Source organism: Ylistrum balloti, unplaced genomic scaffold (genome assembly GCF_031769215.1).
Source record: "Ylistrum balloti isolate Yb309-2 unplaced genomic scaffold, AGI_CSIRO_Ybal_v1 Utg369764, whole genome shotgun sequence".
Classification (NCBI taxonomy): Eukaryota; Metazoa; Mollusca; class Bivalvia; order Pectinida; family Pectinidae; genus Ylistrum; species Ylistrum balloti.
The window spans coordinates 1524425-1551425 of record NW_026781961.1 but is presented as its reverse complement, the minus strand read 5'-3'; the positions used below and the strand labels follow the sequence as shown (position 1 = coordinate 1551425).

At 35.1% G+C, this 27001-nt stretch overlaps 1 protein-coding gene across 3 annotated transcripts; it reads left to right on the top strand.

The window, feature by feature from the left end:
- The first annotated feature begins 3681 nt into the window (after positions 1-3681).
- LOC132543721 (uncharacterized) lies at positions 3682-17194 on the top strand. Of its 3 annotated transcripts, none has more exons than XM_060207240.1 (9): positions 3682-3772; positions 5562-5747; positions 7157-7386; positions 9365-9557; positions 9900-10092; positions 10342-10472; positions 11694-11789; positions 12481-12624; positions 15221-17194. In XM_060207240.1, exons 2-9 carry the CDS (start codon positions 5562-5564, stop codon positions 15431-15433), a joined length of 1386 nt encoding a protein of 461 aa, XP_060063223.1. In that variant the 5' UTR covers positions 3682-3772; the 3' UTR covers positions 15434-17194. The 3 variants fall into 3 exon arrangements, with proteins under 3 accessions (XP_060063223.1, XP_060063225.1, XP_060063224.1); XM_060207242.1 differs by lacking the exon at positions 3682-3772 and adding an exon at positions 3908-3950; XM_060207241.1 differs by lacking the exon at positions 3682-3772 and adding an exon at positions 3961-4075.
- Positions 17195-27001: the final 9807 nt, after the last annotated feature.

Here is a 27001-nt window from a genome sequence, read left to right as displayed (position 1 = left end):
GCGCAGTAATTTTTTAAAGCGTGTATGCTATCAAGACAGGGTCCAGGGGTGAAGACCTGGTGGGGGGTCTAGGGGCGAAGTAAAGCAGAAACAATAGTAAGAAAAAAAATCTCAATTTAATTCGAATTTATGTCTAAGCCTACAAGCATTCATTATTGCTACGTCACTGCCAACAGTTGTTTTAAAAGGATATATGTCCTCTGCTATGTTGACAGTATGCACCGAATAAATCTTAGGTTTATCTAAATAAATAATATCACGTTCTCATGTGAGAATCGTTTTATCATTTTAAAAACAACGAAAGAAATAACCCCAACCTGAAAATCATTAAGAATTCTTTTTTACTATAGATATATATCAGCATCATTATTCTGTTGTTGTCGATTTTAGTCTTTGCACACAAGATTACAGACACGAGATTGATAAACATCCAGAAACTGAAATATTGAACTTGTAAATATTTCAACAGATGCATACATGAATAATTTATTATCAAGTTTCTTTAAAACAGTGGGGAATAATAAAGCAGAGAATCTACACGTTAGCTAGATTTGTGAGTTTACGTTTACGCGTGTTTTCACCGGAAGTGACATGATCAGACGATGGTAATTGCCACCGACAGCGGCGACAAGGACCCGAAGATGGATTACTAAACAGATTAGAAATACTAAAATGTACATCCATAGTCCCGTGTGTATACAATTTCATTTAAGACTGCGACGCCAGTATGATATCAACTGATGATGGTACAGTATGTATATATTGATAAACAAAACACGAAGCTTTAATGTAGCCGTGTCATTAAATACACAAGTATACATTATAAGTATGTAGAGGTCGATAGACGTGAAACTCGTGTTAAATATTTAACCTTGTTCTGTTTCAAGTACCTACTGATCTACGTGTACTGTTATATACAAACTATATGAGATGGTTAATTTGCAAAATATGTATTAAAATACTTTAATTGTGTCATAAGTGTTATTTCCCTTACCATGTTAATTCCGGATATTTAACTCCGTATCCTTTTTCATTTAATTATAATTTACTTTTTCCGGATATTTGGTTTCTTATATTATGTAATCTTTGCCATGAAGAAGTTTTGAAAAATACGGAAGTTTAAGAATCCAAAATTGAGATGTGTCCTTGTTTTGAATGTTTTCCAGTACTGCACTATACACTGTACTAAATACAGACTACATGTGGAAATGTTTCTCGGTGGACCATGTTGCTCTTTTCGTCCCTCATTCTAACGCGTTTCAATGTGTCATAGTGATAGATACATGATTTCAATTTTTTGGTGGATACCTGGCAATGACTTTCGATGTGAAATCTCATTAATTAAACTTTCTAGGTGTCTCGGAGGGGACAATCTAAATAGAAAATTCTTAAACTTTTCCTAATCTTTATGCAATTTTTTTCAATGTTATAGAGATCATTGGAACTGAACGATACTTACCGTTTCAAAGAAATTTATTTATCACGTAACCATAGGCTACAAAAACATTATTATTGCAAACGTTGTATTTTTAGTAAATTTGAAATACATGAAGTTTTATCTAGTATTTTTTAAAAATTTGAACATAAACCATTATCATTGCATAAATATTATAAAAATGATCTGACGAAAATGATCACATGATCAATGTGTTCTCTAAAGAACAAGTAAACATATTCAAAAGATAGGCATTACCATTGCCAGGTAGATGTCTCTATATACTTACATATACTGACACAAATTGTTTACGGTTAACAATAAAGTTTTGAACATGCTTACAGATATCATCATATGGAAGACTCTGGTTTATGTACAAGGCCAAGCTACCAGAGTTGTCGTTCCTTAGCAGTCGCAATACGAAATGTAATAATTAATCAATTATTGATTTACGGGTTATTGGGGAGACGCAATGCATTCTGGGAGAGATTGGCAATAGATCTGCACACGTCCTTGTTATATAAGATTGCGACATCATATTGTATTTCTTTGAACATACAACTTTTGATTTAATTTAGTAATACTTTAAGAATATATAGTCGTATCAATTCTGATCGGTCGTATTACTAAGCCGAGAACATAACCCTTCTTATACATAAGTGGGTTATAGCAATCCTATGTTTGAGCAGGTAACACTATTACCGACTGACCAGCCGATAGGATTTATCTTACTATAAAAACTACTGACGGGTCCATAGGCTTAAATAGCTCTGTTCATTGTTACATCGATGTCAGATTGTGACATATTTCATTCACATATTTACATTATCACAGACTTATAGACTTTCTTATCAATAAAGCTGCATTTTCAGAATTTATGTATCGATGAAAGATATGTCGATTGAATGAAATACTTTTTCAAGATCAATAGTCTTTAGTTATTTTAAATTTCTTAGTGAAAACGTCTACAAACGATGTTCTTAGCGAGAGGGTGGCAATAAGTCTCATTTGCAAAACATGGCCGCACGAATTCACCCAACGTATAGGAACACAGCACATTTTGATTAACGGAAAAGAAAAATTATACGACGAACTCGCAATGCGTCAGTTCTACACCACAAGGAGGATGAACCATGGCAAGAGTGACGACTTTTTTCATGAAATATTACCGAAAGCTCGACCTACAACAAACACAATTTATTTTCTTGCTTATTGAGGAGAAGGAAAAATATATTTAAATATATATATATATATATCACGTCGTGTGCAATATAATAATGTTTCAACGGTAAACTGGGACGAAAATTATTTTTCTTTCCTTTTTTCATCTTTTACAGAAATATAGGAGTTACCTCCCTTCTAACACAAGGCAAATTATAGTCGCCGTCATTTCTTTTATACGGTAGCTTTAACTTTTTACGTGATTCATTTCTGGAGGCAGGAATTAAAATATAATATTGCATAATTTTTCAACAGTTCCCATTGTAAATTCTAAAGCCGAAAATAATCAGAGCGATCTGTAATGCATGTTTGATAAGACACTTGGACAGAGATTCCTTGCTTTGTGTGACGACACACACACATGATGTCGGATACGGCCGTTTAATATTTTTTTCTGACATCAAATTATATAAAAGGTCTTGGTCTCCTCAATGCTTATTTAATCTGCTTTTGGAAGAATATTATGGTGTTGTCATGGAGGAGTGTTCTGTATTCTGACTTAGAGCAGATAAGGATTTTTTTTACCTGACTTCTAGTTTACAGCTAATTAATTAAACGTAATCAATTAGCGTGCTAAGCACACATGGCTTACAATGCTACGGAAAGATTTCTTAACTTAAGATCCAGGGTGCTAATATTTTGCCAATACCAGTACATGCTTCGGTTGTCGATTGACATAGCACATATTGGAAACATCCCGAAGTGTCATATTTAAAATAAAAAAGAACGAAAGAAATGTTAAAAAAAAACAAACAAAAAAACAGAATAACGTGCCCCTTACATAATCCAGACTTTTCCAAAATTTGTGAGTATTTCATATTTAGCAAAAGGAAGAAAGTTATCCCTTTTTAAAAAGTTAAAATGAAAAAAGGTGGGGTTAGGGGGGAGCAAAAAGACAAACATTTTCTAACGTGACCACGAAAAAACAAAAATCCCCCTTCCGTGCACCCCGCGCGTCCTTCGCCACTTGAAAGTTATCAAACTCGCACTTAAAATACACATACTTTAGATGGGCCATTGTGCAACATTATATAAGGGTTGTCTCCCGTTAATGCTAAATCGCCAAAAAAAGAAAGAAGAATTATCCATGCAGAAATTTGAAGAAGGGGCGCTAGTGTAAGTTATTCACTGAATACAACATCATTGTAAGCTACTCCAGTTTGTATAGATGTAAGACTGATTTATATCAATGGTATGTGACACGTGTAACATTTAATTAGGTGACTTCCGGTTGCTGTGTCTGCAGACGTGTGGCGCCTTTTACGCCTAGATTGTATATGACAAAAAATATTTTGTAATGTTTAACTCTTATGAACATTTATCATCATCATAACCATCGTCATCATCATCATCACCACCATTATTATCATCATCACCACCATTATCATCATCATCAGCAGCAGCAGTAGCAGTATCAAGGCAAGCACAGGACATGCATACATTATGTATACATATAACACCATTACAAAACAATTCGTTTTCAAACATCCTTACAGGTGTTTGGGAAAGGAATTTTATGTACATATATATTACATCTATGTAAGATATATACATTATCTGGTCCCTGATGATTAAACTAATTAATTTTCTCGGTTGCTATGTAATACATTTAAAATCTATAAACTCTATCTACAAGCATCTAAGATACCTCTTTATATCATGAAGACTGAAAAAAATAGGCGCATGCAGACATGTAAAAGAGAGAGAGAGAGGGATTGGAGTGGTGGGGGGGGGGGGGGGATTTTGATTAGTAGATATCTTGCCCTAGTATAAATAATTAACACAGAAGAATATTGCATTACAAGATGTCATGGGTTCACAAATAGAAAAACACAATAATATGAGAAGAATCTTAACAATCTTTTATTTTTTACCATTAGTTATCTAACCTCAGTTGTACAATAATGCGCATAGGAGGGAGCCCCACACAGAATATTCTTTTCATCTGAATTTTATGACAAATTGTAATTGTTTGTAATTCTTTCATTTGAAAAGACCGAAGAACTGTCACATCTTCTCAGATGAAATGTTATAAAATGATTCTGCCGACAAAACAAATTGTAACAGTTCTTCTGTCTCATAAAAAAAAAAAAAAAACAGTCTTTAAATATATTTCCCATTTATGCCCTATTTTGTGTTAAATGACTACAAATAATTTGTTCTACAGGGTTTTCCATAAGAGCCGGTCGCCGGCCAATTTGACCGGCATCTTTGATAATTTGGCTGCCTACACCAATCCAGTTCCGTAATAATGTTCCATACACGACTACACATACACGGTAGGCCACCCCCACCTAGCCGCGTTGCGGCTCGGGTCGGCTTGCTTCGCCAGCCTCCTACTTTCACTACACAGCCTACTACTGACAAAATTATGGGAAACCCTGGTTATATGTTTCAATGAAATCTTCCTTTTATCACCAACTAGAAGCACAATCCCCTGGCTACATCTGTCTTTTTGTTGTAATCGTCATTTATAGCCCGATATTAAAGTTCTAATGTACAATGCATACTTTACTGCTAACAGATAGTTTGTTTTTCCTGCAAACTATGCTGTAGTTATTTTCTAGATACTGTGCACTTAATTATGACATCATCATTTTTTGATGTTTACACAGAAGTCAGTGACATAACTATTTGGTGTTCTGATGACGGTTCACCCTTAAGTTGAAACCTATAAACAACACTATTATTAAATTTGGATAAAAAGAAACTCCGGTGTTAGCCTCACTCCTATCAGCTTTATTGTGTGCTTTACCCCAGTCAGACGTCTTGTATAGTTTTCTGAGAAAAGTTAAAGCTTACATTATTGTAATGAAACAAATTTCATCTGATACGTGATGAAAATTTACAACTATATTTCAATTTTAACTGTTACCAGATATGTCACATTGTATTTGTTTTGTAGATGTCCAGCCGAGTAGAATTTGGAAAACTGATTCTTCAAGAGGAAAAAAATAACAAGGATGAATGGAAAACAGTTGAAACGTTGGAGACTGGTATCAAGCTGGGAAACTTTGTTTGGAAACAACCTCGAAATTTTTTCAGAAAGCTTTTCTGGGGGAAATTTAAGTATGTTACAACAGATGAGAGTGTGAGTAGTTTTATACTTTGTGCTGTAACTGTGTCAAAGGCTTTGTTTAACATATATAGTCTTACCTTTAATTGGCAATGATGGGTGGTCTTTTATGTTACACATTTAATACAGTCTAGGACACATTACAACATTTTAGTTCTTTATTACCTTGTCTTGAGAAGTAGTGTTCTTGCTTATTTCTCGTCTCCTATTAGAGAACCAAAAGGGGATGGGGTGGGTTTTATATTTTTGTGTTCCTTCTTTCAGTCTTCCTTCCTTGTCTGGGCTCTATCTCCTATACTTCTTGTCACTGGAACTTATACTTGGGTCACTCTGACCTGCATTTGACCTTTGACCTTCATCTAGGCTCTATTCCTACTCTTACTTGTCACCTGAACTTCTTATATTGAAATTTAGGTCACTTTAACATTTTGGCATTTGATTTACATCATTATAAAACTTATACGGGCTCAGCTTCACACTCTGGGAATGCCCCGGTTCATACTGGTAAGGCGATGTGAGGTGTGTACAATACAGCGTCCTTAAGTTGTCATAAGCACAAGAGCCTCATTATTCATTTATAAAAAAAACTAACAACGCACTTGTCCTTCGTGAAAAGGAGTTAAATGACATTTACGAATCATTTCATATGTGTGATGCTGTCATATGTTTAACAACATCTATATGAGATAACACGCAATCAAAAGAAATATTGAAAATTATCTTACACATTGATGTGTTTTGTCAACAAGCATTTGGGACTATTTTAGCTCATATTACTACACTTCTTGAACCTACAATAATGGTCAAAGGGGGATGTCAAAATCTTAACAACCTTTTTCATTAAGTGTGTAGTATCACAAAGGGCGAGTGCTGTCAATCGAAATCATCACCAATTACTAAATGACAATTTGAAATTTGCATTATGTTATAATGACACCAATATATTGATCCATAGTTTAGTTTTATTTTCATATGAGAAGTATGAGAACTTGATTGACATAAAGCATGTACTTGTTTTATTTTACTTCATTAAGCATTGAAAAACAATTTGATTTTGACAAATACCTCACTATGTAATATGTTGATTTATACTTTTTCACTTCCTCTCCCCCTATCTTTGTACAAGGTAGTAATTTATTTTTAACATTGTAAATATTCCTTAGTTATTCTATACAGATTCATTTCTTCCTTAGTTTTAGTCCATATTACACAGTCTGTTTGAGTTCTTTTTGTTACTTCGATTATGCAGAAAAATTAAATAATTGCCTATGTACTTTCAAGGTCACAGAGCTCCAGTGTGATGAAAACATTTGACAACTTGTGATCATGCAGTTATTCAAGAGGCCCATGGTACTGGTATTTGGGCTGTAACTTGCTTGTCTGATTATTTTTACAAAGCATGAGATAAGCTTTTATCTTTTCAGGTGAAAGATTTTCTACAAAAACGCGAAAATCATACTTTCTCTTTTGAAACGGAAAAGGAGAGAAAAACAGTGTCTTCATCAGTCTCGGATGAAAAAAGGAGCTTCAACGCTGGAAGTGATGGAGTTGTTGGCGTGGGCGCCACTGAAGAGACAATGATGAACGCTCCTGCTAGAGATTTAACCATCACATGGATCAAAAGAAGTAGCCTGGAAGAGGAATTCAGAGAGTGGTAAATGCATATCAGTTGCCATGCCATGGTCCAGTACTTTAAAGCATCCTTTATCTGTAATTGGTGTTCCATCTGTTGCTAAGACTTTACTAAAAACACAGCAATGAACAACACCATTTAATACGTATTTAGATTTATAGGTACACTAGGGCCAAATAATTAATTAAAGTACATTCCTACAGGATTGCCACCCTTCTAGGACTTGTCAGTGATGCAATGGATCTTCATTGTTGAAACATGTGACCCACCTCGACTAAAAGACCTCATTAGCATTAGCAGGTTCTTACTTTGCTTTCATTTGGGAACGTGACACTGTTTTTCTGGATAGACCAAGATTTACAGGGCAGGAGTTGTCAATGAAGTAGAATATGCTCACTGGTCTGAAGGAATACCTGATGTTGTTAAGGAGTTGCTATGTAAATCTTCCTTTTGTTCATATTTTGCCATTAGTTTCTTTAAATATGATTTTGATTTCTGACATGCTGATATTTTCTTTGTTGTTTTGAAGCATGTTCTGTATCATCACCAGTTGACATGTAAATTAGCATTTCTCAAATTTTCTGTCAATATTTTCTGCCATTTTCACATATTTTACAACCCATTCAGCTAACATGCATTCTCTGTTTCACTTGTTACCCTTATTTTTCAGTGCTACCCAGCACTATCTGCTACACTTGTTACCCATGTATTTCAATGCTACCCTGCACTATCTGCTACACTTGCTACCCATGAACTTCAGTGCAACCCAGCACTATCTGCTACACTTGTTACCCATGAACTTCAATGCTACCCAGCACTATCTGCTACACTTGTTACTCATGAACTTCAGTGCAACCCTGCACTATTTGCTACACTTGTTACTCATGAACTCCAGTGCAACCCTGCACCCACTTGCACTATCTGCTACCCAGCACTATCTGCTACACATGTTAACCATGAACTTCAGTGTTACCCTGCACTATCTGCTACACTTGTTACCCATGAACTTCAATGCTACCCAGCACTATCTGCTACACTTGTTACTCATGAACTTCAGTGTTACCCTGCACTATCTGCTACACTTGTTACCCATGTATTTCAATGCTACCCTGCACTATCTGCTACACTTGTTACTCACGTATTTCAGTGCTACCCAGCACTATATAATACACTTGTTACCCATGTATTTCAGTGCTACCTGCACTATCTAATACACTTGTTACCCATGTATTTCAGTGCTACCCAGCACTATATAATACACTTGTTACCCATGTATTTCAGTGCTACCTGCACTATCTAATACATTTGTTACTCATGTATTTCAGTGTTACCCTGCACTATCTGATACACTTGTTACCCATGTATTTCAATGCTACCCAGCACTATCTGCTACACTTGTTCTCATGAACTTCAGTGCAACCCTGCACTATTTGCTACACTTGTTACTCATGAACTCCAGTGCAACCCTGCACTATCTAATACACTTGTTACTCATGTATTTCAGTGTTACCCTGCACTATCTGATACACTTGTTACCCATGTATTTCAGTGTTACCCTGCACTATCTGCTACACTTGTTACTCATGAACTCCAGTGCAACCCAGCACTATCTGCTACACTTGTTACCCATGAACTTCAATGCTACCCAGCACTATCTGCTACACTTGTTACTCATGAACTTCAATGCTACCCTGCACTATCTGATACACTTGTTACCCATGTATTTCAATGCTACCTAGCACTATCTGATACACTTGTTTGCTTAAGTTTTCTAGCGTGTTTCACTTCAATGTTAATGTGATGGAGCAGAATTAAAACAGTTAACAAATAGGAAATTGATTTCATTATGATTGCTTCTTGGCAATGCCTCAGCAAAGAATTAATGAATATTACAGACAATTTGTCTGTTTTTCCATCGTTGTGAAAAAAGCATATAATTATATGCATAATTGAATATTGAGATAATCCTGTAAACCAATGATTATATCTCTATTGCCAGGAACCTCAACATGGAATCGGGTTACATAAAGGAAAAGAAATCACAACGCGCTATTCCTTGCATCATCAATAAAATTGTTGAAGCAGATATGCCCAATGATCATACTGACGGAAGCTGTTCCACGGTGAAAAAACGAAGGCTTGAAGGCAACATCAAGAGTGACAGTTTAATAGGACCAGGAACAGATGCATTTGTACGATTTAAGTAATACCATACATCTTATTTATTTGAATGGGGCAAGGCTGGTTTGTTTGTCATCATTCATTAAATTGAAATGTTATGTTAGTAAGTTTGTATCCATGTTATGTATACTACGATGTGATATTTCATTTGTTTTTTATATTTTCTAATGTTGTTGAGAACTTGGGTCATATACATGACAAAACAAGATGGAGACAAGAAATTACACATACTTTTCATTGACATACAGACACCATTGATTTTGGTAAACATTTTCATTTTCTCTCATGTGGCCTTGGGATTGATATATCGCATTAAAATGTTAATCTTTGATGGTACTTGATTGTTCTGAAAGGGTTCTTTACCAGTGAAACCAGAAGGCAAGGTTCTCAATGAGACAAAAAAAGAATCAAAGTCCTGTATTGTTGGACCCATACTTTACAAGGTGTTACCACTTGAGGTAACCCAGTTTGGCAATATAATGGCAAAGGAGGAATCAAGGGGATTTATAGAGGTTGTACTGCATTACAGTTTGGACTTTTTTGGTGGTTTGTAATATTTATTACATTACAGTGAAATATAGAATTATACAATGACGATATAAGAGATATTTTCATTGAGTGCTGTGGTGTTTCTAATCATTTTTTGACCAATCAGATCACAGTATTTGTATTTTCATCCCTAGAGGTCATTAAAGAATATGTTTTGTTCAAAATTTTGCGTAAGATTTTGTTTCATTTGTTGTATTCATTTACATGATGATACATCATTTCATCGATGGGAAATTATATTTTCAGAAAAGGAACTATCTCTTCAATCTAACATCAGGGAAATAGAAGAATTCCTGCGACCTTTAATTGACAACAAAGCTGTAGCTGCAGCATTTAAAGCCATCACTGATGACGATATCTCACAGTTATGTCACCTGGTAATTAAAAAGTTTATCTGTATCTTCAGAGGTAAAGTTTATCCTACCCATGGTAGTTTATGTTTTTTTAGAAGATAAGAGTTGTGTTGTTGTTGTTGTATTCCTGAAGGTGAAACTGTATTCTAATTACTCTTGATGGCATGAGACAGGTTTCCCATATGTTGTTAAGTGAGGTAGCCACCATAGCTATTACAAAGAAACCTCGCCTTACGAAGACCCTGGCTCTGGTGTGATAAACCCAGCTAACAAATCATTTAAAACCTGCCAAGTAAATCATGGTCGGTCAAAATGTCTTGAATTAAAGGGTTGCCGGCATGTTAATCAAGGTAGACATTCTGATTTGTGTTTTGAACTGTATAAAGATAATGGGATGAATATGCAATCCGGTTGTAGATTAATGACCAACACATTGTGTGTAAACGTGAGTATATGAGCCACGAATGTCCATTTATATTAGGATTAGATGAAATTTTCTCAAACAATTTCAACATTATACTGTTCTCCAAAATGATCAATCTACACACGAATATTGGATGTTTTAAGGTAAAAAAATGTCACCATTATATCCTGAAGTGGAAATAGAGATCAGATTATGCTATATGACATATCTTTACTCCTCCATCAAAAGGTTTTACAAATATACTTAAAGATTTAAACACCAAAAGAAAAAGAAAGTTGATCAGTTCAATTGATATTTAATTAATGAAACAGAATTATAGCAATATTCAGGGAAATACTTGGTACATACTGATCTAGATCCCTATCTACTTGATTGATTTTCCCTTTCGTGATCAGCTTTCAAAGCTTGACATAATGAAATGGTTACTTAATCTGGGTAAATCAATTTTTTTGAGTCACGAATAACAAACATACTAATAAGAAATAATTTCAATGGCATTCTAATCAACATTGATATTATCTGATTGAAGTTGTAAAGTTCGGAATTACAGAATTTAAATCTGATTTTGTTGATATTGTGTACCAGGTTCATTAAATCTCTCACAAGTTCAATTATGTATATGTATTCTGGAATTTTATGCAGTTGATGGTGCTTCACTTTGGTGTCTTAATATTTTTTTGATCACCTCTGTCATGTACAAGATGTTTTATTACATGAATGGATTAATCTGTTCATAGAACTTGATGAAATGTATGAGTATCTGTATATTGAGGTTTAAAAAACATTGAAATATTTAAATCATAGTATCAAATTACAATCAGTTTGAACAGATAGAAGACAGCACAGAAGATGTGGATTTGCCCGACACTATGTCCCAGAACACTCAAGATATATTGCAGTTTGCAAACTTTCAGCAGGTACATACTCTGTATGTTACTTCATTAAGGTTAATCCTATATTCAAATCTCACCCTTAAATGATCACAAAGTTGATAGAATGTAAAACACAGACCTCTATTCCAACTTCCAGGTAAAAGGAAATCAAGGTTTGTTTATGAATTTGATTTGAATGCAGTGCAGACCTCTAAAAGGTGGAATTTAGCTCAAACCTGCCTTAAATGATTAGAGGATTGTATTGACCAAGAAACAACGGGTTCTGTCTGAAATCCATGGTTGTTATCTTGGAAAATGATATTGAGATAGTCCTAACCAAGTGTTGTTATTTTTCAATTTTGTCACAAATCCAATATGGCAGTTATTTTGAAAAATACATTTTAGCGACGGTGTTCCGTTTGAAATCTGATATGGGTTTCATCTTGGAAACAGATTTTAAACTTCTCAAGTTCCTCTAGTACCAATGAGCTGAAAACGAACGGAGATGTTGAGGCCTTATAAAAACTTGGACATGACAGTCATATGGGCCATATAGTGACAATATTGAATGCACAGTCATTGCATTCTTCAACTACATTTTTTTTACATCTTTTTTAACTAAAATTCTTCTTTAGTTCAAACAGTGTAATTTTGTTCGGACAGTTTTTTTATATATTGTTTTTCTTAGATGCTGATAATTTACATTTTTTTCAGTACATGTTTTATTTTACAACAGGAATCAGGCAGACTTAAGCTGAAGAAAAAGTTCAAATCGGATCCTTCCTTTAACAGTTGTTACTATTTAACTGTTCTGCTGGCCGAGATCCCACCGACCATCCGAAGCCTCATCGAACGGTCCACTGTCAGCCTTTACAGTCTGGTAATAAACATGTGGTATCACAAAAAATGCTGGCAAATTAAACCAAGAAAGGAATAAATGAAATCCCAAATTTATACATCATTTGGCAAATTTACGAGATTGAGAAAATTTCTGAGAAAACTTTGACATGGTAGTTATGCATAGTAAAGATTGAAACATACTTTAGCAGAGTAGGTTTAAGAAACACTTTGTCAGGATATTGAAAAAAAAAAAGATTAATAAAAGTGGGTCCCATTTGAAGTACAAAGTGATGTTATACAAATTTCAGAACACCATCACAAAAAAAAAAAACATAAGACTTATCTGCATACTCAAATGTACAGGTGTGTACGTTGGTGCGTTTACAGATTAAGAGCAATGTGACAGGTGCCTGGTGCTTTTGGTGACGTCATATATGTAGAATGCAGGTGTATCATTATGTGAATACCAAAACAAGATATTGTCTTTATATTTTTCTGATAAGTTAATTTTCATGATACTGATATGAAAACATTGTATATTCTATTTTCTCCTCACTTTTTTCGTCAAAATTGCATATATTGGGGCTTTGATTTGACACAGGATCAATTAACTGAAACAGAAGTGCCAAAGGGACATAACTTTGACTAAAAGAGAAGAGTTGATATGATACAGTGCCAATTATAAACTTGACTAAGCAAGAGAATCAGTAAGATTTAGGACCAAAAAGCTGAGACAAGTGTAAACATGATATAGTTAGGGTCAATTAGCTGAGACAAGTGTAAACATGATATAGTTAGGGTCAGTTAGCTGAGACAAGTGTAAAACATGGTACAGTCAGGGTCAGTTAGTTGAGACAATTTTAAACATGATATAGTTAGGGTCAGTTAGCTGAGGCAAGTGTAAACATGATATAGTTAGGGTCAGTTAGCTGAGACAAGTGTAAACATGATATAGTTAGGGTCAATTAGCTGAGACAAGTGTAAACATGATACAGTCGGGGTCAGTTAGCTGAGGCAAGTGTAAACATGATATAGTTAGGGTCAGTCAGCTGAGACAAGTGTAAAACATGGTACAGTCGGGGTCAGTTAGCTGAGACAAGTGTAAACATGATATAGTTAGGGTCAGTTAGCTGAGACAAGTGTAAACATGATATAGTTAGGGTCAGTTAGCTGAGACAAGTGTAAACATGATACAGTTAGGATGAATTAACTAAGACAAGTGTAAACATGATATAGTTTGGGTTAACAAAACTGAAAGAGAAGAATTAATATGATACAATGTCAACTTAATAATGTAAACAAAAAATAAGATGTGATGGCTGGTAGGATAGTAGATGTGATGGCTGGTAGTTAAGTAGATGTGATGGCTGGTAGTTAAGTAGATGTGATTAGTGGTAGTTAAGTAGATGTGATGGCAGGTAGTTAAGTAGATGTGATTAGTGGTAGTTAAGTAGATGTGATGGCAGGTAGTTAAGTAGATGTGATTAGTGGTAGATAAGTAGATGTGATGGCTGGTAGGTAGTTAAGTAGATGTGATTGGTGGTAAATGTGATTGGTGGTAGTTAAGTAGATGTGACAGCTGGTAGTTAAGTAGATGTGATTTTTGGTTGTTAAGTAGTTAAGTAGATGTGATTAGTGGTAGTTAAGTAGATGTGATGGCAGGTAGGATAGTAGATGTGATGGCTGGTAGGATAGTAAATGTGATGGCTGGTAGGATAGTAGATGTGATTGGTGGTAGTTAAGTAGATGTGATTGGTGGTAGTTAAGTAGATGTGACAGCTGGTAGTTAAGTAGATGTGATTTTTGGTTGTTAAGTAGTTAAGTAGATGTGACGGCTGGTAGTTAAGTAGATGTGATTGGTGGTAGTTAAGTAGATGTGATTTTTGGTTGTTAAGTAGTTAAGTAGATGTGACATTGGATCACAAAATGTACAAGTAATAAGAAGATACTGACATGATGAACTAATTAATCACGAAGTATGGCATCTTTTTATGATTCTAATGAAGGATAGACAATCAGATATTTCAACTTCTACTTATGTTTTACTCAATGAAACTACGAAATTTAGCTTGTGTCCATGAATTTGACCAGATTGACATTGATTTTGACATGTGAATACAACCTTTACAGATTCTGTAAGGGATAGAACCTTAACAAATGTTTGATGCTAAACTTTGAATTAAAGTATTCAAATTTACTACAGATTTTCAGAATATAAATTGATAAAGATAAATAATATATATAATAATTATTAAATGAATCAAAATATAACATTATGGTGATTTTTAGGAGAGATTTGTTTTCCATGGTTTGATATCTGGTTGAAACTGTGCAAATGTTTTTGTCTACTGCAAATGTTTGTAACCTTACAATGTTTTCATTTATTTATAAGCATTAATCCTGGCTATTGTCAATTTTATAGGATGATGAATTGAGTTGCTCTTTAGACAAATTCAACATGATCCGCAAAAGCTCGAAAATGAAAATATGCTATATTGGTTGATTTGATGAATTATTTGACTTGTGACATTTGGTGACCTTTATTGATATTTTCTGAAACCTTGTCCATCTTGTAGTACCTTATTACATTGTTTATCAGTATATTTAGTTTCAAACACTGTTGTTTTTTCTTTCAGCTGAAAACCATCCTTCTCCAGACCAATGACAGAAAAATTGTCATTAGTGATGATGTTTTGAAATGTCCGGAAGCCAAGGAACTTCTGGAAAAATTGCATATTGTTGTGACAGGGTCTTCCATTGAGAGGAAACCTAAATCTCTTGAAAAAGTTGCAGATGCTGCGTGGATATCTCTGCTTTATAACAGTCCTCCCAACACTACACAACAATAAGAAAAGAACTACATTATGCATTCATCAAAATTGTTTCAGACAAATGAGAAAAAACGAGACAATATACAGGCAACCTAATGTTGTGTTTTGATGTCCACAATTTGTTATCATGGAGAAACAATGGATGGGACTTTCCCTTGTTGTGCAATTTTGACTTTTGAAAAACAAGATGGCTGGAAGGTGACCATCTTGGATTTTGAGTAGGAGACATTCTTAATCGCTATTTCTTATTAAATATTGAATGGGTCATTTTAAGATTTCATCTCCATTGTCCACTTGATCATTAGTTGTACCTTCTTGATTTTTGGACCGAACAAAAAAAATTGGAAAAGGCCAAAATGGAACTATATTGTATTTGGAAATTAATGACTATCAACACATTCCAAATATTAGTGCTAAACAAAGAAATGAAGAGTAAAGAAAGGAAAATATCCAACTTGTAAAGACCAACTAAAGATCAAAGAATAGTGTGCGCCAAGATTCCTCGTTGAACTCTTGTTTTGTTCTCAAATTTTGATGTATATAGCAACAGATTAAAGACACCAAGCAACCTGTCATACAATGTATATAGCACTTTTTTAACTCATCGGTTTCGTCCCAAAGCTTGCAATGGGAATTAATCCCAATCATGTTAAACATGCCATTTTCATTATTTTTGTTATTGCCCTTTCATAATGAAGTAATAAAGTATTGCACATTGTCAATATAGAGTTGTAGGAGCTGAAAGGGGAAGCATGTGATCGATATGGAAAAAATAGGAAATTGTCATCACCACAGTTTTCTACTTATCCTTGCCATCTATTGTTAGGTTGTACTGTATCTAACATTTGTCCTGAATGGTACTGTTCACTTTCGTGTCATTTGTACAGTGAATACTGCATAAATAATGGTTTTAAACTACAAAAACAAGATCATCCCAACATATCATCCTATTCATAATCCAAACTCAGATTTAATAAAACCAGGGCAAAATATAAACATAACAAAAGTTGTACACGGAGACTCATAAAAAAAGATTAAGAAGAATACGACCAGGTGTTCCAGAAGAGTCCGCGTCTTCTTCTCGACGACACCTACCATGTTTACCTTTGTCAATCTATGTAAATAACGTCACACTCTCAAATGAAAGCAATGTATACAACGAGCATCAAATATGTCCAACTTTTTATCGTTAATCAATAGAAACGAACGTTCTTTGATTCAGATTGTATAAGGAAATTGTTAAACGGCATCCGAAGGGTCAGGAATACCTAGTTTACAATACATTTTTGTACCCCATCCCCGATCCACCGTCAAATATAAAATAAATATGTGAAGGAAATTTCGTTTTCGACAAGCAATAGGCCCAAAATCATGGTATTTGTGTAGTAGCATGTATGGAATAGGATTTTAAGTTTACAGAAGATGTTTTTTAGGAACTGACAATGTCATTGTAAGCTGGAGAGTAGTTGAGCAATTTAGGCCTATTTGGCCTCTTGTATATAAATGTATACAGTTTACATTTTTATTTTCTTTAACTTCATGTACAAATATATCCTGTAAATCAGAACATAGAGTGTGTGATTTAGATTTTCTTTGTTCACCGTCAGTTAGTGTGATAAAATCATTAGTAGCCAGTGGACAATGTGCACGTGAAATACAAGCATAAGTTCACGTGTTGTTTTTCCACTGATCCTGTGAAGTAAATCACGTGCTGTCAAGGATATGTACACACTTTTGCGACATAATCAAATATATCATCAGCATTATTTTAAAGTATAATTGAGTTTTGTTGTTTCTGCGGGTTTCACGTCCCTGCAACAGCCACGGTCCGGTAAGTAGGATGTCAAAAGCGATACCGAAATAGGAAAACTCATTTGCATAAAAAGAGCACACTGGAAAAAAATGAAAATAGCCAGACCCCGAGTATTGCAATGTTGACAGATCGATTTTGGACCGTTCAAATGTCTCATAGGTAGACGACACTGAAGAAATCCTTTGGTTTTGCTGGGGACCAAGTTATAGTTTTAAAACAGAACATATATTTGTGCCCTGCGATTTCTTCATTAACAGAAGATATTGGAGAATTCACCCCAATTATGCAGCTGATACCCTATAATTATTCGCCTCAAACGACATGCATTGAGACACCGCTGAGATATGTTTTACTCGATTCCTCAACTGAAAACATAAACGATATTTAATGGTTTCCAATTTAATGTCGTATATATTTCAAAAGTATGACAAAATATTTATATTTAGCTCACCTAGTATGAGGGCACATAAGCGGGTGTCTATCGTCCGTCCGCCTCAACTGAAGGGGAGTCAATTTTGTATTAACGGTGGGTCTCGTTTTCACGAGTACGAAACAGCTACGTTCTGTCAAAGTTTCCTGCTTTAAGCTTTAGAAATTAAGTTGAAAAACAGTCAAGTACTCGTAAAGTAGGTCACAGTCAAATGATGCATGCCTGACCTATTTTAGTATCAAACTGCAGTCGAAACTCGTTATCTTGAAATTCAAGGGACCGTGGAAAATATTTCGACTTATCCGAAGTTCGACTAAAACGAAGTGTATAAATAAGCTTGACGATATCAGTTTCCTGACGTTGATAACAGTTGAATGAAGTAAGGCTACGATAGCAGCTAATAGCGTAGTGTAGCATTGAATAAACAAATTACTTTATTTCTAATTTCTCCTTTTATTGTTTATTCATCCAAACAAAACATGAAAACTCCAATCCAATGCATTTGTACTAACGTCGTTCCGTATACGTGTACAATACCCTTACTGACCAAGCATATATACATCATATATTTTATGGAATGACAATAAAACGAAATTAAAATGTGCTTTTGATACGCTGCAAGAAACGATGTATAAAGCTACAGATCATATCATTATGACTTAATTACGGATAAATACGCATACGAAAAACGCGGTGCTAGAAAATTGAAGAAAACATAGTGCAAACGCTAACAAATCGCGCAGATTTGATTTAAAGAATATATAATTGGTATCAAATATACATGTAGGATTGGGCACAGGTTTTCTAACTTATATTCAGCCCTTTCATATAAAGTTTGACAAAATACATATTAACAAGACAAGACGACACCTAGGTCTAAAGGGAAGGCATTTGGAACAATTGTTAGTCACATGACTGCTGCAATGGCTGGCCGAGCAGTCGGGATGTGCAAGCAGGATGATCACAACGAATCGTGACTACATACAATGTGCTACCGAGTCTTATTTCTCGATTATGTGGTCGGTTCCAGATGACCGAACACGTTACCGAGAGACCTCGGTCGGTTGGCGAAATCGCTTGACGGAAGTCGTAATTCAATTTGTGGAACTTGCTAATGTCATGCAATTGGAAGAATTTCTGTACAAACAGTGTGGAATAAACATAGCTCTGAATTAAGCACTCACAGACCCACTGTGCGCCAACTCGGCAGCATTCGGCAGCTGACAACGTGGAGAGTAAAACTGCGTCAGTCCAGATTTTGTGTGGACTTTCATGCTGGCAGGGGGTGTGCTTGCCGTGGGGTGGACGAGAGGACGGTGACTGCCGCGTCATTGATCATGATAGTTTCGGTAAGGGCTCGGTCATGGTTTGGGCAGGAATCACGGTATTGATGGTCGGATCGTGACCGTGATTCAAGGTGGTAACCTCACAGGTTTACTGTACCGGGGTTTAAATCCTTTATACAATTGTAAGGTTGGTCCTGAGTTTGTACTGATGGACGACAAGACTCGACCATACAGAGCTAGACTTGTGAATGAATACCTTCAAGCAGAAACTATTCACCGATCGCCAAAAATCACCATTTGTTTAAGTGGAATTAGTATGTTAAAACACTTAAATAGAAATTATGCTGCTTAAGTGAAAATTGTAAATTATTTGTAAAAACACTTGTAGATATGGTATTACTTAAGTGGAAATTGTATGCTAAAACACTAAATTAGAAATCAATGATTACTTTCTTTCCAAGTTTCATCACATAAGGCTGACTGAGCATGCTGGGATAATCCATTTTGACGAAATAAGAGAACGGCGTTTACTTGTTCGTGTTTATAACATATATATATATAGCACATAATGGTTTACATTCTCGTGTATCAAGGACGTTTCGTTTTGTCATTATGAGACTTTTCATCTACATGTAAGTTCTGCACTGAAGTATGAAGGTAGTTGTCACTATGTAACAAAATTGTCATATATACATATATGTTATTATTATTATCATTATTATAACCTTAACGGCCCGGCAACAAATAAAAGGTCATTAGGGCCATCAACCGGTGAAAGACAACGATCTAAAAGGAAAAAACAGCAAACAAACTGAAAGATAAAAGACAAATGCTTAAAGTCTGAAATGGCTATATTAGCACAAAAGATTAAAATGGTTAGTCATAATCTATCATATAGACCAACATCTTTCAGATAACCTAGAATTGTGTGCTTCAATGTGTTCAGACAACTGCATACAGTGCATCGTTTGTCTTCTTCATAGGAAAAAACACTCGTATTTGAACTTGTAAAAACGTCATTTCTACATTATGGAGCACCTAAAATATATCTTACATACGTAAGTAAGTGTCAAAGGTTGCATATCGAACACACGATAGAAACTTCCTGGTATATTTCTAAAGGGCTGTTTGGACAGCCCTGAACTTGTGACGTCACAGATGTGGGCTACCTATATAGAGTCGGTTGCGTACATTCCACTCTGGAACAAATCCTTGTCTCTGTGCCAAAAACCCAAACCTCTTCACATAGGAACTTCCAACAAACATGACGGTCTTCATACTGAACAATTAGTAATAAATAATCATAGACACCCATACTTATACCCAAACCCAGACACAAATTCAAACCACACCTCACTACTATAATGATAGAACATCACAACAACAAGCCAGCCAGACATCCAACAAAACACCCTCACTACAGTATGGAAACATACCATCACAACTTCCTAGAAAAACAACAGGTACATCAAACGAGACATCATACTATCACAAAAAAACCCACAAAACTGCAAACAACACAAATGAAGGCCACAAAGCGATTCTAAAGTCCCCGCTAAATCACATCAAAACATCGACAACCAAAAATACAAACACACAATCACATCAAAGGTTTACACACATACAACAAATATTATACCGATAGAAAGGTTCATAGATTCACCCGAAGGGATGCGCGGGGGAAGAGGGAAAGGGATTTTTTTTCATCACAACACACAAAGTAGGTATCACTTGTAGATCGTACAAATACTGGTGACTATTACCGAATAGTATGCGTATTTGTATCTACCTGGGCCCTCCGGGTGTTCGGTAACCTATGCTAGGTAGGGAAACTGGGGATACACAGCCCTCCGTAATTGACTTTACAGGGAGGTGTATCCGACACTGGACACAAACCATAATCACTCCACCCCAGCACTAACCAACACAAAAACATTACTCCAAACTTAGGTAAACTCCACATCACACCACCAACTCAAACGCTCAACATACAATATAACTTACACTATAACCAATACCTGTACCACACTTATAGCACATTTAAGACAAATACATACTACTTCAACCCACATAATCAAAACTCCCTCCGTACCCCTCAATAAAAATGCCACAAGGTTTCTCTTACCATACCTTCCCAACTTTTCTTCTCCCACTCTTTTTTCTACCTTTTTTATATAAAAAAAATTCTCAACACAACAATTAACCTGTTACCCCAACTAATGTCATGCACTGACTTACATCAAATACCACCCCACCCAAAACCACAAAAAAAAAAACAAAACCTCCCCATCTCCAAGCAATCTAACCAGCACATTATGCACATTAGACACGAGTCATAAAGGATCGCCGGCATAGAGAAAGTTTAAGAAAGGTAGTACAGAAAGAAATATACATTCTGAGTAGCAGTCCAGCCAACGTAAAAAGATTCAGAACTGAGCACCAGAAAGGACTCATAGTGAACACTAGCACTTTACTAACAACTAATTATAGTCCGGCGGACGGGACTTAAAGCGGTGGTCTATGTGAGAACTGTCCGATCTCGCACATAAAAGATCCTCCTGTGGTTTTCGATAATAAGAGTAGGCACCCCACGCCGCCCAGGAGCCCCCCATTTTTTCTTTTTTGGCAAACAATTCTAAACTTTTACATAAATTCTATTAGACAAGGACTTCGAAATTTCCCTTTTCCTCAAATTGTCTTAACGATTTTACAAAAAGACGTTGTTTACTTGTGGAGCTGTTGTACATGACAGAATGAGCGGAACCCGGCCCTCGAACATGCACCGAAAACCCGGATACACGACGCCATGAATTAGACCAGGGAGTCATCTCAAAATCCTACAGACTCAACAGATGACTCCTTCCCATGAGGGGAGCACCCCCTCACGTCGCCAGAGAATCGGCGTATGCCGATTGGACTCCGCCTGGCGACGGGCAGAGTCGCGGAGACGAAAAACCTCCATCATCATCATCATCATCATCATCATCATCATCTGCATCAAAGGATCGCCAGATAATCGACGTCGATTGGGCGGGCAGAGTCACGGAGACGGAATCTCTCGTTGACGGAACTAACTACGACGTTCGCACTTTCTTAATCTTTTATTGTATAACACGGAGTAGTTTATAACATAATATAACAAGTCACCCAGAGCTTACTTTAAGTACTAAAAATCACAATTATCTGTAAAATAGATACTTAAATGTCTAAAACTTAAACTAAGTGATTTTACCTAAGTACTTCAGTTTTTGGCATTTCATCCTGAGACGCCACCCATACAGATGGTTACACGGCACATGATTCGCAGCATGCCAAGCTTTGGGGTCCTACCAATGTCAGAAATTCCTGTCAATGAATGGCAGGAAAGTCAGGAAATGGCAGGAAACTTACATTGCTCTGTGTTTAAGCTAACAATATTTCGTATCGTATTCAAACCATAAAATTACTTCAAATAATACATTTTTGTTTTTGGTGTATTTTAAGCATTTAAAGAAATTTTTTAACGTGTTTACTAACACATATGTACACCGCGGCATAGGCCATGATAGGGCCCTGCGACCGCGAGTGGGCAACCTCAAACATCACAAGTCGTTTGTTTTATTCAGGCATTCTGTTTGTTTGTAAGAAATATGTGAAAAGTGAGTGTTTTGTTCACAAATTTGTGAAATATAATAATTGAAATTATTGTTATTTTTACGAACCAGGCTTCGAATATCTGACTTTGTTTATCTCACGCTAGTGGCAGGAAGGGACATAACTCGGACAGGTCTACATACTTATGACCTGCACATTTTGATTATTGCTGTGTAGAACATTTAGCCATTTGAATTTTTTCTTCAAATGTTACCAGACTCAACGACGGGGACGTAGTTCTACCAAGAGTCCATATTGTTTTTTTTTTATAAATAATAATTTATTCTGTGTTCTAATAGAAATAACAAAAACTTCATACTTTATAAAATTACCTAATTTGATTACTGATAAAAATTCACTATAGTTTGTCTCAAAATGTTTTGTCACTGAAATTTCAGTGGTCTTTGAAAAGACAACTTAGAAATATCCTAGAACATTGATATTTGGCAATAATGATGCTTATGCAATATGATTAAGAATTAATGCCAAATAATGTGACAATGATATTGTTATGCCTCCTCTGGGACACCGTATTTCTTCAGAAAGTCAATGGGACGTCCTATAGTAAAACATACTTTTTATCATAACTGTCGAAATACTGATCACAACATCAGAATTTGAAAAGAAAACAAAATGCTGCCACATAGGAAAGTATGTGTCCAAATTTCAGCTTTCTACGACATTCCTTTCTAGTCCAAAACTATCGAAATGACTGTGACAAATAATTTTGAGACAAACTATAGATCTATTGATAATATAAAAATGGCAAAAATAGTAATACCTGAAACTCCACCTAAAAAACACAATACACCATAAGAAGAATTATGTACCTGAAACCCTGAAAATATGCAACAATCCCCCCCCCCAAAAAAAACCCCACCAAATTAATAGAATGTAACAAAAATAGTTTTATTTAATCCAAGATACAGAAAGTTCTACCTATAAAAATAGGCCACATTACGGTGTGACGAGCCGATCTGCAACTGGATTTTATCAAATACTGAAATTACCTAGAGATCAAATTATAATACACTACAGATTCAGATTTTATGTGTTTCGATGAAAGTCGCAAAACCAGTCTCCCTTCTCTGTCAAATCTTCTACACAACTCCGATGTTTCCAATTTACACACTGTTTTTTACCTTTTGTCCAGTCACATCCAATCATGCCTTCTATACAGTCCGGTTTACCACAACTACAATTACATTCAATTTTTTTTTATGTTTTATGTTTTGGTTCAGCTTTAGATTTTTTTTTAATTGTGGGAAAGGTTTGAAAGATTGATTTTCTAAACAAGTAATTAAATGAGATACTGTGTGCAGAAGTTTACCTTTTTAGAACCTGTGAAATCTGAAAAACAATATCCAACTAAATGTGCAATTGCAAAAAGACCACAATCAAAACCATTTTCTTGTTGTTGTACATCAGGTACTACCACTGCTATATTTTTACAAGGTCCATAAATTGAAGAAAGTTGTATTTATAATGAGTCAGATAGTGTATTGTCATGATCTTTTGTGATATTGTGTTTTCAATAATAGTTTGTATTTCAGATGGATCTTTTCTAGAAGAATTTGGAGTTATTGTTTTAATTTGTGGTTGTTCATCAAATTGTAACTTTTTCTTAGATTTTATACATTCAGTGTCCATGGACATGCTTCACCAAAACATTCCCATGTAAATTTTGCCCTCTTGGAAGAATTCCTGATATCACTATGTGCATATCAGGATGAACATGCCAAATTTTCTCAACAAGACTTTGAAATGACCTAAGAATATCCGAAACACTATCTCCACCCGACAGATTGTCTTTACCACTATGAATAACCAGCACATCATGATGACACACAACATCCCTGATCAATCCCCAAATATTTCCTATTTGCCCATAACTCCTAAACAAAACCTTAGCACCATCATTTTCAGAAAGATAACTATCAAAATATTTTGCCTGCGAATCACCAGCTACAAGGACAGACATAATTGACAGCACTAAAGTATAAACAAAAATAACACAATGAATACTTTACCTTAATTATGTACACAGTTGAAAAAAGCACTATATATATCTATATATATATATATATATAAAGAAATGAACAATATGTTACCTGTTAGGGTTCTGCAATGGGTATGATTTGTACTGAGTGAAATGCCCATATTTATATGATATAATCTTTTACTGAATTGTTTTCATTCATGTTAAAAAGTATTCAAAAAATCAGTGTTGATTACTTAATCACTAAATAAAAGCAACAGGTACTGCCAGACAACAAATTCGCACCTATTAGCAATTATTAGTGATCACTTGAATAAACAAGAGTGGCTGACAGCTCACCTGAGGAGTGTCTCACCTGTCCAAACAACAGTGCATGCATGGCTTTACCAGTTATTATTTAGTAATCAATAAACTCCTGAATTGATTTCCCTTAATAAACAATCACTCATGATAATGACACATTTGAAGCTGAATACATGATGTTTGATGACACCTAAATGTATCATTTTAATAATTGGTTTATAAAAGTTAAAAAAAGAAAGTGAACACTTATCCCAAGCTAATCATAGTATGGGTCAATAATTATCAAATCATATAAATGAAGGGAAAATTTTTTGTCTTGTTTGGAAGCAGTTTTATTGAACGACTAAGGAGGTTTTCAGATGGAGATCTTCACGTTCCAGGAGTATGCACAGTATTTTGTGGGAAGGGGGGACTTCGTAAAGATAGAATGGATCCTGAACTACTCAACACAGTTGCCAGACACAAACCCAACACAGTATTTATACAGATAGGCGGGAACGACATAACAACTACATCAACACCAAGGGACATCTTTGACAGAATGTGCACTCTAGTTGCACATTTCCACAACATAGGGGTTCATCGTGTTTTTATTGGGGAAATACTAACAAGAGGGAACTTCACAAAATCTCCGGGGTTAACAAAAGACAGCTTTGACAGACAAAGAAAACAAGTAAACAAGCTCCTAAAGAAGAAATTTTGCACTGACTTCATCACATTCGATGACATCAAGTACCCACAAGATTTTTTACCAAACCAGGTCCACTTACAGACACCCACATCAGATAGAAGAAACACAGGAATCATCAAGTATGGCAACAGGATCAGAAGAATTTTATGCAAATCAACTGCATAATAAAATAACCAAAACAGCCCTTTTCAGGGCTACACAAATGTCTAGAAAAGTAACCATTGTTTTGTATACATAAAATATATGCACTATTTAATAATATCAATATCAATAAAGTAATTTTACTGACCTGTTATATATGTACAGAGATTTAATTATCCTGTATATTTCCCCTATAATGCATCATTATATTGTAAATTATAGTTTCATGTTACACATTCAATTACACTTATTCAGTTCAGTCAACATATTTAATGTGTAGAATGCAGATTTAATTCAATATAAATTGTTTCTATGTATTTTAGATCTAGTAGGTATTTTACTAATAAAACAAAGTACAGGGGAAGTAAACAAGATTAATAAAGTTTATCACAATATAAGAGTTTATTAATACCTTTACCGGTATATAGAATCTTACACATGTTTTGTCACTTTATTTCAGTGTCATATTTAGTATTAATGATTGTGAACATGTAAGATTTATCGCCCTTTACTAGGTAAAAGCCGTATACGTAGGCTACAATACACGACATACTACAGATGATTTAGGTGACTGTACATGACTGTACTCTCTAAAATGAAAAATCAAATTTAATTCTTTACATCATTGGCATTATCACTCACAATTTTAGACTTATATGATAGCCAGGAACATGAGTGATTCACGGACGAGTCGATCGAGTCGATTGTCATGAATGACAGGATTACCGTACTGCCGTAGCCTACTGGCTGTAGATCTATATCTTGGTAAACAATACGAAAACATAATTAAATTCAAATAGATCTATATAAACCCCATATCATCTTCCTAGGATCACCTGCATTGACATCAATTCAAATATTTGATCATCAAAAATCATTTCAATAAAGTGTCGATATTACCATGAATATCGACGGCCGCCATTACTTACTATAGTAGTAGGCCTACTTATCACGACTTGCACATTAGTTCTCAAAGTGCAATCTAAAATATAATAAAATCTGTAAAACATTAAAATAACATGTAAAATACTTTAATTAACTTAGAATTGTTTATTTTAATTCATAAAACACAAACTTAATCCACTAACATGCATTCCTGCCATTTCCTGACTTTCCTGCCATTCATTGGCAGGAATTCCTGACATTAGTAGGACGCCAAGCTTTGTCGTGTTTTGCGCATGGGTTGGATACGGAGGTCGAACCTAACATCGCTCCGGTGTTAAATCGAAGATTCGAGTGTAAGAGTTATGAAACTTGCAATGAAGGGACTTTTTCACTGTGAGATATAAC

Coding starts and splice junctions, on each gene's coding strand:
- LOC132543721 (XM_060207240.1), top strand. CDS start 5,562: ATGTCCAGCCGAGTAGAATTTGGAAAACTGATTCTTCAAGAGGAAAAA. Junction 11,790..12,480: donor AGTTTGCAAACTTTCAGCAG/GTACATACTCTG, acceptor ATTTTACAACAG/GAATCAGGCAGACTTAAGCT. Junction 12,625..15,220: donor CTGTCAGCCTTTACAGTCTG/GTAATAAACATG, acceptor TTTTTCTTTCAG/CTGAAAACCATCCTTCTCCA.